We start from the raw sequence: 14,765 nt of genomic DNA, 5'->3' as shown, positions 1-14,765 counted from the left end.
CCTTCCACAAACTTTTCACCCTGAGATGAGCTTTCAATCACATTTCCACATCATTGTTAAGTCAGCCTATTTCCAGGCACGGTAGTCCAGTGGTTGGCACTGCTGCATCACAGCGGTGGGGACCCGGGTTTGATTCCATAAGAACATAAGAAATAGGAGCAGGAGTAGGCCATCTTGCCCTTCGAGCCTGCCCCGCCATTCAATAAGATCATGGCTGATCTGAAGTGGATCAGTTCCACTTTCCTGCTCTCTCCCCGTAACCCTTAATTCCCTTGTCTATCAAAAACCTATCTACCCGTGACTTAAATATATTTAGCGAGGTAGCCTCCATCACTTCAACGGGCAGAGAATTCCAGAGATTCACCACACTTTGAGTGAAGAAGTTCCTCCTCAACTCCGATCTAAACTGCACCACCACCACCCCCCCGCCCCTTGAGGCTGTGCCCTCGAGTCCTGCCATCCTTTCTAAGCAGGAAGAATCTCTCTACCTCTACCCTATCCATCCCCTTCATTATCATATATGTCTCTATAAGATCCCCCCTCATCCTTCTAAACTCCAACGAGTACAGACCCAGTCTATTTAGTCTCTCTTCATAGTCCAACCCCCTCATCTCTGGTATCAGCCTAATGAACCTCCTCTGCACTCCCTCCAAGGCCAATATATCCTTCCGCAAGTGCGGCGACCGAAACTGCATACAGTACTCCAGCTGCGGCCTCACCAGTACCCTGTACAATTGCAGCAAGACTTTCCTACTTTTATATTCTAACCCCCTCGCTATAAAGGCCAACATTCCATTCGCCTTCTTGATCACGGCCTCGGGTTACTGTCGGTGTGGAGTTTACACTTTCCGTGTCTGTGTGGGTTTCCTGTGGGTGTTCTGGTTTTCTCCGACACTCTAAAGCTGTGTGGGCTAGATTGATTGGCCATGCTAAATTGACACTCGTAATAGGGGGATTAGCAGCGTAAATGTGTGGGGTTATGGGAGTAGAACCTAGGTGAGATTGTAGTCGGTGCAGACTCAATGGACCAATTGGCCTCTGTCTGTACCGTAGGGATTCTATGATTCCACCTTATTTACATTGCCTAACTTCACCTTTCCCTCTGCTGATCTGCTGCTGAAGCATCCATGTCATTGTTACCTCTGAACTTGATTATTTCAGTGCATTCCTGGCCAGCTTCCCACATTCTATGTCCCTAAACTTGAGGTCATCCAAAAGTCTAGTATCCATGTCCCAACTCATATCAAATCTTATTCGTCCAACATCCCTATGTTTGCAGACATGCATTGGTTCCATTTTCAACTTCTTTGTTTTTAAGTTGCTCCACGACCTCATTTGTCTCTATCTGTCTCTGTAATCTCCTTCAGTCCACAATCAGAGAATATCTACAGAAGGAGGCCATTTGGCCCATTGAGTCTACACCGACCACAATCCCACCCAGGCCCTACCCCCATAACCCCACACATTTACACTGTTAATCCCCCTGACAGTAGGGTTAATTTACCATGGCCAGTCAACCTAACCTGCACATCTTTGGAATGTGGGAGAAAACCGGAGCACCTGGAGGAAACCCACACAGACATGGGGAGAAAGCGCAAGCTCCACACACAGTGACCGAAGCTGGAATTGAACCTGGGACCCTGGTGCTGTGAGGCAGCAATGTTAACCACTGTACTACCATGCCACGTTTTAGAGATATCTACATTTCTCTAATTCTGGTCTCTTGAGCATCCCCAAATTGAATTGTGGCGTTAAATGTGGTTTAGAAGCTGCTAAGGTCCTAAACTCTGGAATTCAATCCCTAAGCCTCTCTGTCTCTGTCTACCATTCCTCCAAAAAAGTGTTCTTTAAGACATACCCTTCTTGATATCTTATCCTCTATCATGTCAAATTGTGCCTTATGATATCTTAATATATCCACATGTCAAATTGTGCATTGTAACAGTTCTAGTAATCCCTTAAGTAGGTGAATAAAATGTTTATTGATGCAGGTTTCCTTTCTCCATCTGATGGCCTGAACAATATCAGTGGAGCATTTTAAGTGTTTAAGTTGCAACCAAGCTGTTGTATACAGGGACTGGAAATAAAGTTTATTTATCAGTGTCACAAGTCGGCTTGAAGTTGCAGTGAAAATCCCAGTTTAGGCTGTCTTTGAGAATTCATTGAACGATCATCAGTTGCCAAACAATCCACATTCATTATTTTAGATGGATTTTTAAAAATTTGTGTAATAATAATATTTAGAAGTACTCAAACCATTTCCTTAAAATTGATCATTTCCCATGATTCATTTGACTTTGGTATTTAAAAAAAGTACTGTTTGAAGTTGAATATTGAATGGAGAATAAAGAATTAGTCATTTTTAAATGATATCCAACATTGTAATTTTTTTCCAAATATATGATCTAATCAACCCTTTTAGCAATAAAAGGGCATGAATTCAACTTGAGATATGATTGTAAATCTTCAGGAATAACTTGCGCAACCTGTCTTGTAGTGTTCCGGATCCTGCTGTGCTGCTTGTGACCATTTTTGTTGAAAGATGTGCTTACTTGCAGGGTCAACCTTTGAGAACACAAAAACAATAGTAAATCTTGTCTAAATGTAAACAAAAAGCTAATCCAATTGATTTTACTTTTTAAAGGAATCTGAAATGGCAGAAGCACCTGCTCGAGATTCTGCAGCTGAAATTCCTGTCACCAGTAATGGAGAGGTAAGTGATTCATGGGAGGAACAGTTTAAGTGGGTATGGATAAAATATCCTTTTTTTTAAATTTGTTATCTCAGAATGATCACAACATTAGCTGCATCCTAGCCCAGTCACGAGTAGTGTAATAGTTCAGGTCTGACAGAATTTTTTTAACGGGAATGATAAGTCTGTTAGGTTTTATGGCTCCTGCTGAAAGCTAATAAATCCCTCTAGTGCAGATAAACAACCTTGGCTTGGAAACTGGAGGGGAGTGAAATAGTACATTCTTTTTATCTCTTAAATGAAAGATGATTGATCTTACTGTGGCCAGTAAATTACTTGCTTGGGATTTCCAAAGTACTGTTGGTGCCCTGCTACTTCTAACTTAAACCTCCAAATATACGTTCTTCGTAGAACCTAACTAGGCAGACAGTCATTTGAATAATACGAGGTGGATGAAAGAAGTTTGGCAATATATCTTATGGGCCTAAAGTGATGTGTGATCTTTTGTTCATTCCCTTCTAATATACTGTAAGCCTTCATGAAAGAAATGTTGTTTTGGAAGCATTTAATAGTTAAGCACTCTGTGGAAATGACTGTTGAGAATAACATCCCTGAAAGGAATGTGCAGAACAACAAATTAGCAATTCTGGTGGCAAAAATCTAAATTAGTATTAATATAAAACGCATAACTGACAGATCAGGTATTTGTAGAGTGCCAAGTCTTCTCCAAGTGTTGCTAAGCCCCTCATCTGAATTGTCTATTCAAAAGTGCGCATTGTTTGCCATGTTTCCTTTGTTACAACAGTAACTAAATTTTATTGACTGCAAAGTGCTTTGTGGTGTCCTGCAGTCATGCAAGTCTATCTTCCTTATTTTCCTGACTGATTTACCTACCTTTCAGCTCAATTGCAAACTTGAGCTCAATCAGAATGCTGTTGCCCACATCTATTCAACACCAAGATCATATCACCCTTGTTCTCACTGCCGTATAGTTGCTTCTGGTTATTACTCTCATCCTCATGTTTAAAATACCTTCATTGTTTCTCCCTCTGTAACCTTTTCCAGCTTTACAATCCCTTTCTCCCCACCAAGACTTCTTTGGCCCTGTCCTCTTGTGAGATCACATTCCCCTCCACCATACCTTTTGCAGTCATGTCTTTAGTTGACTGGCTGCTGTCCTGCAATTCCCTTCCTAATGCCTCTGTCTCTCTCTTTCGTCATCAAAAGCCTCTAACCAATCATGTTTCTCCTTTCTGAATATCCTCTTTGAATCGATGTCCATACTGCAAAAACCTCTGTGAAGAGGTTGTGAACGTTTCAACGTTAAAGGAAAGGTTCTCATTGCTGAGTTATCAGAGAGAGGAATTTGTAGAATTTCTCTACAAGTGAATGAGACAAGTTTCAGTGCTTCATGTGTTGGAAATAATCACAATTTAAAATTACAACCCTTAAAATGATCTCATTGAAACATGAAAGATGGGTGGAGGGGAGAGCCTGGATGGGGTGTGCTTTCTGAAAGTTAGTGCAGACTTGATGGGCCGAATGACCTCTTTCTGCACTCTGGGAATTTTGTGCTTCTAGGATTTTGACGCAGTGACAGTGAAGGAACAGTGATATATTTCCAAGTCACAATGGTGAGTGATATTGAAAGGGATCTTCAAGTGGTGATGTTCCCAGATATCAACTGACCTTGTCCTTCTGGCTGAGAGAACTTGATAGGATAGTTCTTTTTTAATTCATTTATGAAATGTGGTTGTTGCTGTCTAGGCTAGTATTTATAGCCCATTATCGCTAGTTACCCTTGAGAATATGGTTGTGAGCTGTTTTCTTGAACCGCTGCAGCCCATGGGATGTAGGTATATCCACAGTGCAATTATGGAGGGAATTCCAGGATTTTGACCCAGTGGCAGCAAAGGAACGGTGATAAATTTCCAAATCAGGATGGTTAGTGGCTTTGAAGGGAACCTCCAGATGGTGGTGTTCCCAGGTATCTACTGCTCCTGTTCTTCTAGGTGGTAGCAGTCATGGGTTTGGAAAATGCTACATAAGGCGTCTTAGTGAGATCCTATTAACTGGAGAATCTAGATCCAGTGATCACAATGTCAGAATAAAGGACTGACCATTTCGAACTGAGATGAGATGAAATTTCTTTACTCAGTGGGTTTTGAATCTTTGGATTTTTCTGCTAGACAAATTGTTGGTGTCTCATGAATATGAAGAGTGCCAAGAAAGTGGAAGAAGCCCAAAATTAGCCACGATTGTGTTGAATGATGGCACGTACTTAACAAACCGTATCTGCTACTCCTCCCATTCTTGTGTTTTTGGGGAAAAGAGGGGCTTAATTGCTTTGTCAGAGAACTAGCAAAGGCTCACCACCTAAATGGCCCCCTCCTCTGGAGAGATGAGGATTTGAGTGTGTGGCCAGGGCCACTGAGCAACTGCCTACAACCTAGGGAGAATGAAACTTCCAACTTCAATACTGAGATTGAGATAATACACGAAAAATGTTCAGCTACTATTACTATAAAATTACAATTCCAACAGGTTTCTACACTTGAAGTTTGCATGTGCTTCCTAACTTTTGGGTGTTATCACTTGATACACTATCACAAAGACTCTGAAACACTCATGTCTGTATTTGTCACCTCCAGACTAATCCTGTGATAGCTATCCTGTGGACACCATAAATATCTACACATCCCATACTCTGATATGCCTTCCCTACATCCTTTGGCTTCTCCCCTCCAAAATCAACTCTGATTTTTTAACTGCCCGTCTAATCTCTGCTCCTTTAACATGATATGCACTTTTGTCTGATTATCTCTCAATAAAACGCAGTTGGTGTTTTTCTAAGTTGAAGGTGCTGGATAAATGTAAATTTGTATTGATTTCCAAAGCTGTAGAAAGGAGGAATTGATTACACTGATCCAGGATATCAAACTAATTATTAGTGTAACAACTTCTACGTTGTTTTGTGAAAGTTGGCAGAAAAATTTCAAGTTTAACCTAGAAGGGTTCAGCTTATGTTGAACTTTTTGGCAAAAAAAAGAGCTTTTTCATCTTCAAACAGGCTTTTCATCTTTGGGGAACCAGGAGTTTAGGAGATGTGTGTTATTCCTGGATCACTTCATGTGTTTGACATTTAATAACCTTGTTCCTACATAAATGGCCCCATAATCAAGATGCACTACTAGAGGTATACGTGGGAGATCTCAGTCCTGCGTTTGATGGATGATGCAACAGGCACATTTATAAACAAATTCAAGCTTCCTAATATTGTTCTGCTGCTGGTGCCATCAGCAGTGAGCTGCATTCCAGTGTGAAATGTTGGACGACAGTAAAATTTAAGACCCAAAATAAAAGAGTATATTTTAATAACTGTTTTCGGTGCAGTTTTCAGCATACTGGACCTTTTATCAGCTTCCTTATCTGCTTTAAGAGTGGAAAAAGGAGGTGCATTAAATTGTTACTTTTTAAGGGCTTGAAAATAGCAGATTCCCTTAATGTAAATGGTCTAAAGCCAGAAACAGAATTGGATTACATCTTTAATAAAATCAGCTAATACCACACCCAGAACCAGAGGATTCTGTGGCTACAGAGCAGCTTGTGAAAGGTGCTTTCAACCCGCAGGACAAGTTTGATTCAGCAGGAAATGTAAAATTATCTTGCAGGAGGAATAGAGGGCCCAAGATGGCGTTGCCATGGAAATAGTGCCTGATTAAAATAATGTCAGTGGTTAGTTACACAGAAATAATTGAACGAATGATGGATTTACACCGTGCGACACCCTCTTCACGGTGTTAATAACATACTGACTAAAATTTATGTGCCTTCAACTTTGATTAATCCTTTGATATTAATAATTACAATACGCTAAATTGTATGTAATTCATTTATGTTACAGTTTCCAAACCGGTATCCTGGGACTCTTGATATCTCTAGTATCAGGATCTAAATAACTAATGGATAGCTTTATTAGTACAGCATTGAACTAGCTGGTGCTGATTCAGCTATTTAAAGACTTTGCCTAAGTATGTAGTAACTTATTGATTACACATAGAATAATAGATGGAGAGGAAGATATTTATATGGTTTCTTTCTTATGAATTGGTTTGAATGTTTTAAATTGGTTGGGACCTTAGGCTCAGATTATAGCCTATCATTCACTCCCTGGTGTAAATTGATATCTTAGATAAAAAATGGTGGCAATAAAATTATGATTGCAGTGTTTACTGTTAGGAGGATTTTCATTAGGACAAGCCACCGAGCGGAAGGGATAACTAGGACTGTAAATAAGGCTAATGGAGAGGGGACTGATTGAAATTATCGAAATGTAACAATAAAAAAGAAGAAAAGAGGTTAAGGGACAACTTGAAGAAGGATAAGGCTGGTGTGAATGGCCAGATCAAATAAGTTCACGGAGCACAAAGGTAAAAAACACTTGAAAGCAAAGGGAGAGAATAACAAAAAACGGAGAGAATAACAAAAAACAGAGAAAATAATTTAAAAGCAATTTAAACTGCTGTTACAGCGATGTCCGTATTTATTAAAATCAAAACGGATGAACTGGAGGCAATAATTTGTTGGGGGGACATCCAGATATATTAGGGATGACTGAAGCATGGCCACATAGAGAACAGAATCAACAACTAAATTTGCAGGATATAACACATTTTTGAAGAGGAGAAAGGAGTGTCCTCATTAAAAAACAACAATGCCTGTACAAATAAAAGGATGTAATGAACAGTACTATAGAAACAGAATCTATATGGATTCAGTTGAAAGGTGAAGTTTGTCATCTTAATGCGGATATGTCAAAGACCAGTGCTTCTCAAACCTTCCTCCATTGTGTCCCCATTTTGAAGCTTAAAATTGCCCCAGAGTTGAGGATGTGGGCGTAGAGGGTAGAGCAATGAGAGCAGGGTAACTGATGGGGCGGTGGGGGGAGATTTGTGAGAACAATGGGTAGTGGGGAGGGGTGTAGCAGAACAGACAGTAATGTTCTTGTCATCTGGCATTTTGCAGGCTCAGTTGCAGGCAGTTATGCGGCTGGAGCTGATTTATCTAGGTCACACCCACGACCGACATATGGAGATATATAGTGCGCGCCAAGGGGTCTTGGAGCTGATCCCAAGACTTCCCATCTCAGCCTCCACTCCACATCACAATTACTGCCACAGAAGAGAGGGAGCTGACAACCTCAGTTGCTTGTTGCAGCTCACAGTTTGGAAACCCCTGCCATTGACACTTTGCAATGGAATGGGAGGAAAAAATGTGTAGGTAAATCTCTGAGATGAGAGCAGTCATAGAATAGTAGCCACGGGGGATTTCAATAAGATCAAATAAGCTGGCAGCAACAGGAGGAAAGGGAATTGTGCTTTTACACTGGCCAAATAACTTTTCTCACCCATTATCAAGAAGAAAATAATCACTTCTGAATCTTGTAATGGGTGATGAAACTAAATAGGTATAAGAGTGGGAGAACATGTTGGTAGATGTAGAATTACATCATCATATGGCTCAAGATTAGAAATGAGAGCTGCATAAGTATGACAGAGTAAGGTAATAGATCTGAAAAGATCATAATGAAGTGTTGATGAAACTAGAGAAGGTAAATTGCCAGAAAACATCAAGAAACAGACACAAGCAAAGAATCAATGAAAAAAAAAAATTTTTTAATCAATAGAATTCAAGGGAGTTGTATTGTACTAAAAACAAAATAACAAGCTAACCAATTATGGGACACTGGATGAATATGTAACGAGAGAAGATTGAATCTAATAAAAAAGGCATGTAAGAACTACTTAGGAACTAAATGAGAAAGTGAAAAGGAAAACAAAGGACTTGGTAGGTGTGGAGAGAAGGGGGAAGCTTCAGAAAATGGCAAGGAGAAATTCTGAAACCAGTTTAAAAATAAATATTGTAGATACATAACTGACAAAAGGAAGAAGAGGGATAAGGCCATAATCAATGAACAGAACAAACTTGCAGGTAGAGCAGCATTTTAATTTCAGAACGAAGCAGTTGTGCTCACAGCTGAGCTTGAAGGAAGCTTCCTAGAAAAAAGCAGCGTTTTCTCTGGATTCCCCATTTTTTGATGTCACTTTATGTCCTGGCGCCAAATCAAGGAGATCTCTAGGTGTCCAGCAGCCATATTGTCAACAAACCGAATAAGCAGCACAGACGCATTGCCCCGCACGCACGCCCGCCCGCCCACCCAGACTCCCCCTCAGCTATGCAGATATGTTCACACTCATGCTCACTTACTTATTCATAGTCACTCACTCTCTTGCACACACTTTCCGTCAGACTGGATAAAAGCAAATTACTGTGGATGCTGGAATCTGAAACTAATAGAGAAAATGCTGGAAAGAGCTTTGACAAAGAGTCACCTGGACTTGAAGTATCAGCCTTTTCTCTTCTTAAGGCTGCTGCCAGACCTACTGAAATTTTTCAGCATTGGCTTCCTCGACTGTCTCGCTGACTCCTTTGCGTGGGCTGTCTTGCTGACTCCTTTGCGCGGGCTCAGAGTCTTTCAGAGTCTCACTCATTTGCCGCCAAGTTTGGCCCTTCTACTGGTGAGCAGATATTCGGGATGTTATGAAGGAACAAGCGTTCTTCACTCCATCGTGTCTGAGACTCTAGCTGTCCTGACTGGTGAGAGCATGTGGGTTGTGGGGGCTGAACGTGAACTGTTTTGTGGCCTTGCTGTTCCTCAGATTCCCTTGTTGCTGTACCACATTGAGCCCTCCGCACCTTTAGGTGGCCAATTCCTGCACAGGAGGAGGAGAGAAAGAGCGTGGCCAAAGGCAGAGAGAGCACAAACTGTGACCTATCAGCAGCAAATGCGGGAGAGGAAACAGTTTATGATGGGAGGACCAACTGGTGAATGCACATTGTTTGAATAGGGAGTCCACAGGCTGGTTACAGAGGTGTGATGGGCCAGATTGTGGTGCACAGGCCATGATTTGGTCACACCTAGTGTAACAGAATACTTTCTTCTTTAAAAAAAGAGAAGTAGTCTTTGTTCCTCACATTAGACGGTCTGAGCTGATTCAGCATTACTTTTGGCGATGTGCATAATAATGAGTTGTCACATTTTATTTTCAGCTTCACGTTGCTAGTTGTTTCCACACAGACAGGGACAAGCTGGTGAATCATATGCCTTCAAGCAGTATGCCAATCTTTCAGCTGTATTTTAAATATAAATGTCAATGTTTTCAACCAGCATTTTGCCAAATGTGTCACAGATGGAAGTTGTCTTGTTCAACTGCACTTGAATATGGATCAATGTAGTTTGATTTCCATTAAAAATGTCCACATCCCTTTACTTACCAAAATGAATTATGCTGGCTGTGATAGACATATGGAACCATACAATATTGGTGCCACAGAAGGATGTCATTTGACCCACTGTGTTTGTGCCAGCTGTAAAAGAACTGTCAAACCTAATCCCACTTCTCAGCTCTTGGACTGGAACACTGCAGGTTACAACACTTCAAGTGCATATTCAATTAGTTTTTAAGTGTGATGATGGTTTCTGCCTCTACCATCCTTTCAGGCTGTGGGTTCCAGATCCCACCACCCAACTGGGTGGAAACATTTCTTCTCAACTCCCCTATAGTCCTTCTCTTAAACTCTGCCCCTTGGCTATTGATCTCTCTGCTAACTGGAATAGGTTGTTCTAATTCATTCTATCAACGTCCCATATAATTTTATACATTTCAATTAAATCTCCTTTCAGACTTCAAAGAGACAACCCAATCTTTCCTCAGACCTAAGATTCTCCATTCTTTGCAGCATCTTTGGACATCTCCCCTGTAATCTCTCAAACACGTTTCCTTAAATGTGGTGACCACAATGGTTCCTGATATTCTTATGGTGACCTAACTGATGTTTTATACAATTCTAATGTAATCTCTCTGCTCTTGTATCTTGTATTTGCCCTTTTTCTACCCATCTGACAGTCCATTGATAGCATTCTGTTAGCTATCGTTTTCTTCCTGACAATCAATAACACACTCAATTTTTGTATCGCCTGCAAACCTCTTAATCATTTAAGTCTAATCATTGATATACTCCTCAGAAGGGAAGGAACCCTGCAGAACTCCACTGGAAACAGGCTTCCAGTCACAAAAATATCTATTAACCCTGGCCCTTACTTCCTGAGTAAGAAGTTTCACAACACCAGGTTGAAGTCCAACAGGTTTATTTGATAGTAATCCCACAAGCTTTCGGAAACTGTGTTCCTTCGTCAGATGTGTGGAAGGTTCTGATCAGAGGAGGGTATATAGAGTCACACACAGTTTACACACACCTGACAAAGGAACACCATTTCTGAAAGCTTGTGGGATTGTTATCAAATAAACCTGGACTTCAACCTGGTGTTGTGAGACTTCTTACTGTGTTTACCCAGTCCAACGCCAGCATCTCTACATCCTTACTTCCTGACACAGAGGCAATTTTAGATCCAACTTATTACTTTCCCTTGGATCCCTGGGGTTCTTCTTCTTCTGACTTCTCTGCCACATTGTAAAAATTCTTGCTAAAATCTATGTAGATCTGACCCTGCTTGTTCATCAAAAGATTCTATCAAGTTAATTGGACAAATCCATGCTGACTGTCACTGATTAATCCTTATCTTTCTAAATGGCTAATTATACTGTCCCTCAGAACTTATACCAATAATTTGTCTCGCGCAGAACTTAGATTGACAGGCCTGTAATTATTCAGACTGTCCCTTTCTCCCTTTTTAAACAACAGTACAATGTTAGCAGTCTTCCAGCCCTCCAGCATGAAATGTAGAGCTATCACTATTTCATCCATTGCTTTTCTGAGCAGCTTGGGATCCATTTTGCAAAGGCCTAGAGATGATATACTTTCAAGGATGCAAACCCCCTGAATATTCCTTCTGCCAGTGTAATTATCTGATCTAATATTGCACTGTCCACCCCTCCACGCCTCCAACTGCAAAGTGTGCATCTTCCCTTGCTATCTTGAAAACCTATTAAAATAGTTTTTAAGAACCATGTCCACATTGTCCATGTCCATACATGGTTTTGATTTGATTTATTATTGTCACATGTATTAACATACAGTGAAAAATATTGTTTCTTGTGTGCTATACAGACAAAGCACACCGTTCATAGAGAAGGAGAGGAGAGGTGCAGAAAGTAGTGTTACAGTCATAGCTAGGGTCTAGAGAAAGATCAATTTAGTGCAAGGTAAGTCCATTCAAAAGTCTTGACAGCAGCAGGTAAGAAACTGTTCTTGAGTTGGTTGGTATGTGATCTCAGATTTTTGTATCTTTTTTCTGATGAAAGAAAGTGGAAGAGAGAATGTCAGAGGTGCATGGGGTCCTTAATTAAGCTGGCTGCTTTGCTGAGGCAGTGGGAAGTGTAGACAGAGTCAATGAATAGGAGGTTGGTTTGCGTGACCTTTTTGATCTCTAATGGGCCTTATATTTTTCAGTTATCCTCTTGCTCTTTTTAGATCTTTAAACATCTTTTGGGTGCTTCTTGATTGCATTTTTTTTTTGCTTTCCTAATTTCACTCTTGCACACTGTATACTTCTCTAGGCTTTTTGATGTATTGTCTTCGCACATGCATTATTTCTTGGCTTTGTCTTGTATATTGATCCTATATTTTTGGCTCTTCCAAAATGTCCAAAGTGGCTTCTTGTGATCATGAACTAATTACAGGTGACAGCACCTATTCTATAATTGTCAATCTATCCACAAACACTTGCAGCTCTTCCCTCAGTTGCAATATCTAATTGTTCCTTAAATTTACCAGGTGCTTCTGCATTAACCATCTATTATTTCAAGTGGTCAATACTTTTTAGAGGGAAAAGAATTTCCTGGTATCAGTCTTAAAAGTATTTTATGCTCAGTTGAACATATATCCCCCTTGTTCTGATCCCACAATTTAATATGAGTTAATATTTAGATCTATGATTTCCCCCATTATTACTTGATATATTTCTGTGAGATCACCTCTCAGGTGCCTTCTTTCCAGGCCAAGGAGTTGTCTCTCTAGTTTATTTTCACACCGGAGATCTGACACAGATCTCTGCCTTTGAATGGCTCTCTGATTTGGGTGAGCAGAAACAGATACTGTATTCACAATGCGGTCTGACTGGAACATTGCAGTTTGATCCAACTTCCTAAAAATATGTTTTAACTGTTTTGGTTTCTAGTGCAACATTGGCTGGATGTATTGGGTGTAGAGTCCACTATTACTCCCAGATTTCAATCCACCTTATCTGTATTCCACCACCATTCACAGGGTGCATATTCTTATTTTTCCATCCAGTGCCTGTATTTAGATGAATTTTGTTGTTAATCAACCCATATACTTAATTTGTCAATTGTATTGTGTATTTTCAAACTGCTTCCTTTGATTCAATTACTACCCAGTTTAATATCATCAGAGTTTCTGAATGCAGCTCCTTATCTAACTGAAAAATAATAGTAAAATTATACATGCAAAATGACTGCTTGAACAGGGTGCCCAAGGAGAAACTATCATGACATTACAACACCTTCAGAAGATAGGTTGGTGTGGGTGGTGAAGTGAGACGCATTGGCAGCGGAATAATTATTGGCTGAAATACTTCTCTGCTTTTTTTAGTGCACTTGAATGTTCTTTACATCCATGAGAGGGAGCAGATGTGGGCTTGGTTTGATGTCTCATTTGAAATACAGCAGTTTTTGTTGGGTTGAAGTCCTCAGTACTACATGAAAGCATCAGCCTAGATTATTTGCTGGAGTCTCTGGAGTGGATTTGAATCCACCACCTTCTGACAATGCTGCCACTAAGCTAAGATTTAAATGCCAGCATGTAGATATCTGGAAAAATTTTGGAACATGGCTTAAACTGCAGATTTACATGACATTCAGTCACCTGTATGGGAAGAATGCAACTTGAAATACACAAAGTAATACTATTGAGCCAAGGATTCTGACATTTCAGAAGTGATGATGAAGTTAGCATTTTCTTGATGCCGTGCTTCACCAGACTATTCTTTAGACTTTTAAATTCATTTTACAGCATTTTACAGATAGCAGTTTAAACGGCAGAATTCCGATACAATTTCCTGGAAAAGCTAAAAATGTTTTAACTGTGAGAAGCTAAGTAGTTCTACAGTTATTATTGTCTTTTATATAGTGAAGTTAAACCTTATTTATAGAAAAGCAAAATACTACAAATGCTGGAAATCTGAAATAAAAGTAGAAAAATTAGCATTGATTTAAATTCCCTAAACTCCTGAAGTTCCTACAATGTGATTGTATTGTGCCACAAATCTGACTGTGATATCGTGAACACCTGTTAGAACCAAATGAGTAAAGGGCATGGGATATCGCACTATTTACATGGATTAAATACAGACAGACCAATGAACGCAGGTTAAAATTATCTTTAGTGCTGGGGAATCAACATCACATTGATTCCACAAGCTGCGACAGGTTAAGGATAATGAATAGTCCAACATGTGCTAAATTACATTTGTTTTAAATTATGTCACATTACATTAATTGCTGCAGTGCTAATAACAAAAAACATAATTGACCAGAAATAGTATTTATTTGATTTTGAGATATTTTCTTAACATGGGTAAAATAGATTTAAAAAACCAAAAATGCTAGAAATACTTGGTTGATCAGACAGCTTCTGAGGAGAGCATCAACATAAAACATTTCTCTCTCCACAAATGCTGCCTGATCTCCTTAGTGTTTTCAGCATCTTCTGTTTTAATTTGAGGTTTTCAGCATCCACAGTGATTCATTTTGGTAAAACAGACAACTTACTTTATTCTGCCTTCCAAGGATACAGCCTGGAAAGGGTATTGTGGTTAATTCTTGCAAATAAATAAATGAAATAAAAGTAGAAAAATTAGCATTGATTTAAATTCCCTAAACTCCTGAAGTTCCTGAATAGAAGTCATACAGAAATTTAAGAGATCAAAAGTATTAGCCAACAGCGGGAGACTGGAGTTCATTGGAATGAATCAGATAGAAGAATGTCTTAAGAAGTGACAGAACAGTTTAGGGTTTAGCAAGTGGTGCTGTGT

General features: G+C 39.8%; 1 protein-coding gene across 3 annotated transcripts in view; it reads left to right on the top strand.

Annotated features, from left to right (window-relative positions):
• Positions 1-14,765, top strand: part of arfip1 (ADP-ribosylation factor interacting protein 1 (arfaptin 1)) — a 182,213-nt gene that overhangs the window by 84,820 nt on the left and 82,628 nt on the right. For all 3 annotated transcript variants that reach the window (XM_080192629.1, XM_080192619.1, XM_080192611.1), the window contains one exon: positions 2,645-2,713. In XM_080192629.1, the coding sequence (XP_080048755.1) occupies positions 2,654-2,713 (60 nt within the window). In that variant the 5' untranslated portion in view covers positions 2,645-2,653. The remainder of the gene's footprint in view (positions 1-2,644; positions 2,714-14,765) is intronic.

This window comes from Carcharhinus amblyrhynchos, chromosome 1, assembly GCF_965287045.1.
Source record: "Carcharhinus amblyrhynchos chromosome 1, sCarAmb.v2.hapA, whole genome shotgun sequence".
Lineage (NCBI taxonomy): Eukaryota > Metazoa > Chordata > Chondrichthyes > Carcharhiniformes > Carcharhinidae > Carcharhinus > Carcharhinus amblyrhynchos.
This window is presented reverse-complemented; position numbering and strand designations above follow the sequence as displayed.